This window comes from Panicum virgatum, chromosome 9N, assembly GCF_016808335.1.
Source record: "Panicum virgatum strain AP13 chromosome 9N, P.virgatum_v5, whole genome shotgun sequence".
NCBI lineage: Eukaryota > Viridiplantae > Streptophyta > Magnoliopsida > Poales > Poaceae > Panicum > Panicum virgatum.
In genome coordinates, this window is record NC_053153.1 from 50294816 (window position 1) to 50302509 (window position 7694).

Sequence of the window (7694 nt, forward strand, 5' to 3'; positions counted from 1 at the left end):
GAATAGGGTGACTAACGGCATGGAGCGCGGCAGGCTGACGTTGTACTGGTTGCCGGAGTGCTGGTCCCTAAACTCTAGCTTTGCTTTGCTTGTCCAATGCAATATGGTGTGTGTTAGGTGATGAAAAAGCCCCGCCAGCTACATACTCCATTTGATCCCAGAGATAAGTGCCACCACGTCATAAACGTACGTGTCCCGCATGCACATCTCCAAGTCCAGTCCTAGATAAGAAAGGGGCTTGCACAGCTGTAGCCATTACTCACCCTATTCGCTGTGTTGGTGCTGGAAGTTGTTGCTGGAGTGGTGTGAGAGAAAAACACTACTGGCTGGCTGGTGGCTGGAGGCTGCTGTTGGAGTGGTGTGAGAGAAAAACACTGTTGGCTGGTGCTAGAGCAGAACAACAGAACAGGTGACTAACGGCATGGAGCGCGGTAAACTGACGTTGTACTGGTTGCCGCTGGAGTGCTGGTCCCTAGACTCTAGCTTTGCTTTGCTTGTCCAATGCAATATGGTGTGTGTTAGACTGACTCCAACAATGGAGCGCAAAATGGGAATGCATTTGGCCGTTTGCCTCGTCTACAGTGGCGACGCAAAATGCAGGGCAAAATCCGGTCTCCAACAGAGGCGACGCAAAATCCAGCCCCTTCCGCTGCGCCCAAGATCCAGCGAGCTCGCGGCGAGAGGGCGAAGCCCGCCCGCTCGAGCTCCGGCGCCGCCGGCCACATCCTCCGTCCGCGAGCCGCCTTCTCCCTCCCTGACGGCTCCCTCCCCGGTGCTCCTGCGTGGAGGCCGCGCGGGCCACGACGGCGGTGGCCGGATACGCGCGGGGCGCGGCGACTCCTCCCTTCCGGCCGCCTCCGTTCGTCGGTCTGCCGTGGTTGACGAACTCCTGGAGCACGAGCGGCGGGCGGAGCTTGGCGAGCCCCTCGCGGTGGTAGACGAGGAGCATCTTGTGGGACTTGGCGGTGCCGTCGGCGACGAGGGGCTTGGCGATGAGTGGGAAGCTGAGCGTGTCGAGGAGGCCGGAGTCGGCGAGCGCGGCAGCATCGTAGACGACGACCTGGCTGAGGATGCCGAACGTGCGGTCCTTGTCGGCGGCGTGGTCGAGCTCGGAGACGACCTGGAGCATAGAGATGCAGTTGTGGAGGCGGTCGATGGCGTGGGGCGGGTCGACGACGGGAACGGCTGGGTGGCGTGCGGCGAAGGCCTAGAGTTGGGCGCGCCAGCCGTCGCCATAGAGCTTGTTGATCAGGAGGTGGAAGGGGCCCTGCTTCGCCAGGGGCCGCGCCGCATCCACGGGGACGAGGTCCATACCACGCGCCGCCGCGCGGGCCACCAGCGACGGCTGGATGAAGCTCTGCTGCTTCTTCGGCGCGAGCGCATACCCGATGGCGTAGCGCGGGGGACGCTGGGTGTCGCCGGAGGAGGGCACGGCGGCAGCGGCAGTGGCGGCGTCGGAGGCCATGGGGGTCAGGTCGGGTTCGGGAGGGATCGATCGATCGATGGAGATCGAAATTTGTTGGAGTTAGGTGGCGGTGGATCGATGGGGGTCAGGGTCCTCACCACGGCCATCCTCACTGCGCAGCAGCCCCGCCTCGGCCGTCCTCGCCGTGGCGGCCCTGGCCGTGCGTCCTCGCTCCGACCGTCCTCACCGCGCAGCGGCCCTGCCTCGGCCGTCCTCTCCGCGGAGGCCCTGGCCGCGCATCCCCGCGCCGGTCCCTCCTCCTCGCCGCGGCGGCCCTGGTCGAGATCCGCCGGCGCGCGGAGCTGCTGCCGGGCCTCCCACGCACTGCCGCGGCTCTGCCGCCAGGCCACCCGTGCGCTGCCGCCGGAGCCACCCCGCGTCGCCGGCCGGGGCAGAGAGAATGAAGAGAGAGGAGCCACCCCGCGTCTGCCAGGATTTGCGTCGGAGGAGAGAGGAGGAGCATTTTTGCGTCGCGGCTGGCGTCCGAGGCAAAATGCCTATCCTTTATGCGTGTTCTGTTGGAGACCCTTTGCCTTCCCAAAAAGCACTGTAGCGACACATTTTTGGCTTTGCCTTCCGTTGTTGAAGTTAGTCTTAGGTGATGAAAAAGCCCCGCCAGATACATACTCCATTTGATCCCAGAGATAAGTGCCACCACGTCATACACGCGTGTCCCGCATGCACATCTCCCAGTCCAGTCCTAGCTAAGAAAGGGGCTTGCACAGCTGCAACCACTACTCACCTTGTTCGCTGTGCTGGTGCTGGATGTTGCTGCTGGAGTGGTGTGAGAGAAAAACACTGCTGGCTGGCTGGAGGCTGCTGCTGGAGTGGTGTGAGAGAAAAACACTGTTGGCTGGTGCTGGTGCTGGAGCAGAACAGGGTGATTAACGGCATGGAGCGCGGCAGACTGACGTTGTACTAGTTGCCGCTGGAGTGTTGGTCCCTAGACTCTAGCTTTGCTTTGCTTGTCCAATGCAATATGGTGTGTGTTAGGTGATGGAAAAGTTTGGGTTTTAGTATTATAATACATTTCGTTGTTACTTGACAAATAATTTCTAATTACGAACTAATTAAATTTAAAAGATTCAGCTCGTACTAATCAGTTAGATTTTTAATTATTTTTTTAATTGCATTTAATGCTCCATATATGTGTCCGAAGATTCGATAGAACGAGTACTGTGCAAATTCTTTTTGAAACTAAACGGGGCCGGTCCATCATTTTTCTTTTCCCTTTTCTCGTGTTATCACTTCTCAGCGGATTTAGCCACCAGCGCCATTGCCCGAAAGGAGATAGCCATGCATAGAACTCTACCGTGCACCACTTACTAGTTAGTTTACTACAGTCGAGCAGCAGAGTCGATCGTAAGCTCGGTGTCAGTGTGCACAGTGCTAGGCGTTGCCATATGCGGCGGCTATGCCCATACAAGCATCGCCGCCATTTGTACATGGATGGACAACGGCTGGACCCAGTGGATCGATCTCGTATCCTCGCCCGGGCCAATGGGCACGAAGAAGAACAAGTGCTTTGGCAGCTTGCCGCCAGGATCGACAGATAGCGATGCACACATGCATCTTCTAGTAGAGTAGTAGCCAATGCAACCTACCTACCCGATGTGGGCACGCACACTGTACGCAGCCACCCAGGCGTCTCCATCATCGATCGACTGCTGGCTGGGTTCGGTGAACAGGGCCCGTGGCGTCACCATGCGGCCGGCTCGGACCCATCTGTCGATTTGAACACGTGCTGTGCTGCAGCGCACATCCCGTAGCCATTATTATTCCTGCCGGGTTGGACGCGCGCGCGCCGCAAATGCGAGCGCTCGGGGCCGTCCGTCGTCCCCTCCACACATATTTGCATTATTATATTTCGATGGAAAACATATTTGCATTATTACATCGAGGCTCTTTTTTAGAATTTTATACCCCTAGAATGCGAACCATCTTGTGTTTTTATTTATTATATTTTACCCCCCGTGGACACGACTCTTTGTCTGATGCATGGGCGTGCCCGTGCTGTGCCTGTGCGTGTGCCGCCCCGCTTGCAACAGCTAGGTGCACATACACGTACAGATAGTAGGGAAGCAAATGAGCCGTACGTGCACGCACATACCCCGTACCCAGCTAACTAGTGGTGCGCCGTGCGCGCACAGCCGTAGGTTTTCCTGCGTTCCACGATTTATTTACGATAGAAAGAAGAAAAAAAACTCCTCTCCCAAAAGAAATTGATGCAGACCTGTCTACTACCCTGGGGTTTTGCCGTTTTGCGTTCGAAACCGGCGTCTCGATAGAGGGAAACCCGCGGCGGCCCAGCCCAATACGGCAATACCATCTGCTGATCTGCAGCCAGCAGCAGCTGGTCTGTCCGCTTGCTTGGCATGATGCCCCGCACGGCCGCACCGCACCGCACCGCACGTCGGCCGCGCCGAGAAGGAAAGGGGAGGAAGAAACATCATTCTCCTCCCCTTCTGTCTCGTGAGTCGCGCCGTCAATCTCGCGCTCCCAGCCTTGAACCTCACGCTCCCTCCACACCCCCCCCCCTGCTATAAAACACCAGAGCGGAAGAGGGAGAAGCCACCGGCAGAGAGCCAGCCAATCAACCAATCGCCCCCCGCCTGAGCATCCGACGAGCGATGGAAGCCGCCGCGGCCACCTCCTCCCCCCGCCTGACCCGCTCCGCCTCCCTCTCCGCCGCCCGCCTCCGCGGCTCCCGCGCCGCCAGGTTCCCGCCGTCGCCGCAGCTCTACCCGCTCTCCGCCGCACCGTCGCCGCGCGCCCTCCTCCCGCTCCGCCGCGCCAGGTCCGACGCCGACCTCGCGTCCTTCGCCAGATCCGCCGTCCTCCTCCGCCACGCCCCGATCCCGGCCACGGCCATCCTCGAGGCCGACGAGGAAGATGATGGCCGCAGGTCCCCCGCGGGCCTCGGCCGCCTGCTCGACGGCGCCGGCGCCGGCAGGAACGGCGCCGACGGCGGACAAGGAGGCGGCGGCGGCGGCGCTGGCGACGGAGGGGGCGGCGGGCAGGGCAGCGGCTGCGACATGGGCGAGTACTACCGCCGCGTGCTGCTGCTGGACCCCGCGAACCCGCTGCTGCTGCGCAACTACGGCAAGTACCTCCACGAGGTGGAGGGCGACCTGGCCGGCGCCGAGGGCTGCTACGCGCGGGCGCTGCTGGCGTGCCCCGGCGACGCCGACCTGCTCAGCCTCTGCGGCCGCGTCATCTGGGAGGCGCGCCAGGAGAAGGACCGCGCCGAGGCCTACTTCGAGCGCGCCGTGCAGGCCGCGCCGGACGACTGGTGAGTTGCGCGCCTTGATTGATCATTAATCCGCCGCGCGCAGTGCGTCGTCCCCCTGCCCCTCATCCATCCTTCGATCGATCCATTACTAATTGGATGGAATGATGATGATTGTGCAGCTACGTGCTGGGATCGTACGCGAGCTTCCTGTGGGACGCCGAGGAGGACGACGACGAGGCGGCGCCGGCAGCCACCACCCCAGCGGCTGTCGCGGCACCTGCGGCGCCGTGCGACTCCCCGGCGTTGGTGCCCGCGTGCTGAGCGCATTCGCCGGTGGACCGGCCGGTTCTTCGCTTGATCGATCTACGGGTTGCTACAGTATTACTGTACCATAGGAGGACGCGGCCCGGATCGGACGGCGGCGGATGGAGCTCCCGTGCTCGGTAGCGTGGATCAGCTGGCACCGCCCAGCCGCCGCCGACGGATCGCCGTCCAATCCGGCCAGAAATAACGAGGAGCCTAGCCGGGGGGGGGGGGGGGGGGGGGGGGGCAGTAGTGATCCGGTGCGGGGGTTGTTCCGAGTCGACGGCGCGATGGCAAATGAGATAGACGGTGGCAGCAGCGACACGCCGACACGGCTGTCCGGAGCTGGCTGGCGCGGCCATCGCTTCAGTCAGAGGCGTCGACGAGAGCTTCGTTTCCCTTCATCAATTACTAGTACTGATCGACATGTGTATAGAGCGGCCTTGTACTTACTAATCTAGCTTGATGAATAACACAACTTACTGATGACTATCTAGCCGGTAGTTACTGTGCCATTTCAGATGATGTTAGGTGAGATCTCATGCTTTCTGCTTCGATCGAGCTGATCGAGGAGAGAGCTTCAGCTTCCTCAATGAACATGTACTAGTGTCCTTCATGGTGCATGTAGATGCGCTGGGAGCACTGATTACCGTCTCGATGCTAGCTAGTACTCGTGCCTATGTCATGGGTTGGATATTTTGGCCGATGCACTGAGACTTGATGATGCTCGAGCAAAAGGACAAATTATATCATGGCCGCCGACCAAGCCCCTCTACCCATCGGCTATCTTGCCGACCACCAGCAGTGGCCTACCTAAGCTCCGCCCCCAAGGACAACAACTGGGGTAATAATATCATGCCTGTGTGGCAGCATCCATGAATGGTGTGAACTGAGACAGGCTGAGCTAAGAGGTTGGAGGTGGGGATCCGAGAAGTGAGGGGGTGTGCGCGTCACTATATGAATTGATTATTTTGCTGAAAAAAAATATTCTTGTACATAGAGTATTTTGCAGAGTTCTGCACTCACAGGACAATATATTAATATCCGCTGTGGTTGCCAAAATCAGTTCAGTGGTAGCTCGAAAAAATGGGCCTTGCAAAGGTGAGCCATATTGCGCGCGAATATTAGAAGTCGTGCGCGCGCGGGTGTCCACGAACTCGTTGGAAAAGGCCGTCCGTCCACACCACGGTTCGTCTTCCTCCTCGCGACATCAACCGGGTTCGGAAAATGAGGCTGCCGGTCACCTGCAAATGAGTTGGAAACCAAACTATACCCACACCAATCCGTTCTCATTAGGAAAATTAATATTATCCACACCACTCTAAACCACCACCACCACAAACCAATCCAACTCAAACATTTCAGTTCATAATATAATAAACTATTAGCCAAACTATAGTTACAATCCAATAAGAACCCATTTCTCGATAAACAAATTATAATGTAGATTTTGCCACACTGTTTTGCAAAGAGTAGCTGTCAGTTATACCAAGTCATCCCCAACAAATTTCAGTCAATTTCGATAAATTTTTATAGTGTGAATGTGAGGTTTTATTTCTAGAGTCTGACTCTTGACGTGAGATCCACGTGTAATTCTAGTCACACTGCTTTACATAAAGTAGCTGCTAGTCATACTGAGCTATCTCCAACAAATTTCAGCCAATTTTGATAAAATTTTATAATGTGAACGCGAGGTTTTATTTTTAAGGTCCGGTTCTTACAGGACCGAGATTTATATATAATTATGCTGTTTTGCATAAAGAATCCATTTCAACCCACTCCAATCCATTCCAATCTATATTTACATAGAACTCACCCCACCCCACTTTATTAGATAATATAACCCATTTAAATTCACCAAACCCAATCCATATCATAACCCAATCAATTAAACCTATTTCATCCCAAACTATTAGCAGGTGAGGTTTGGGGGGGGGGGGGGGGGGTGTGCGGTGCGGAATTCGGCGCGAGACATAGAAGGAGGTTAGAGGTGGCAGGGAAACCCGAGGACGATGGCAGATTGAGGAGGCGTCGCGGCGAGGTAGCCGGCATCCTAGGCTCCGGCCCACTTGCCTGAAGAATCTTTTCAAGCAGCCGAGTTGCCAGTAAACTGCCAGCAGCTCGTTTGAGGAAGTCGATGTAGAGATAAAGTAGTAATTGAAGATGATTTGGCCCTCTCTCTCGTCCATGGGCTTCTTTCTCCAAAAGAGCCCATGGGCTTAGAACATCCTCAACTATTCCGCTAGTGCTCCGCCCAATGGCCCATATATGTGAAGATAGCCCTTGTGCGACATGGACGGTCCGTTACTCCATTTCCTATAGCCATCCTCTTTCCGGCCTCTGACGAGCAAACTGCAAAAGCAACTCAATCAGCAAGTGCAAGTCAGCATGTGTAAGCTGACTAGATTGCAAAGGAATATGTGCTGCCCGTCAGTGTCATTCCATCGCAAATAGGTAAAAAAAAAAGGAAGGAAACGCATCGATCACCAGCGGCCTGCATGCAAGTAAGCTGGAATAATAGCATCACAATTAAAGGAGCCAAGCCAATTGGGGAGCACAAGCACTTGCAGCCGCGAAGAATGAAGATTCCGGCCGCCTCCATTGATCAACTTGCTCTAGATTCCCAGTCTTCCTCCCAGAGCTGCCTGCACTTTTCTTTTCTTTTTCTTTGAAAGGAATGCTTTCTGTTTTTTT

General features: G+C 56.7%; 1 protein-coding gene and 1 pseudogene across 1 annotated transcript; one reads left to right on the forward strand and one right to left on the reverse strand.

Annotated features, from left to right (window-relative positions):
* Positions 1-472: 472 nt before the first annotated feature.
* On the reverse strand, positions 473-1588 carry LOC120689083 (annotated as a pseudogene).
* A 2428-nt stretch (positions 1589-4016) lies between these two features.
* On the forward strand, positions 4017-5520 carry LOC120692761. The gene is made up of 2 exons (XM_039976143.1): positions 4017-4757; positions 4877-5520. Exons 1-2 carry the CDS (start codon positions 4096-4098, stop codon positions 5016-5018), a joined length of 804 nt encoding a protein of 267 aa, XP_039832077.1. The 5' UTR covers positions 4017-4095; the 3' UTR covers positions 5019-5520.
* The last annotated feature ends 2174 nt before the right edge of the window (positions 5521-7694 follow it).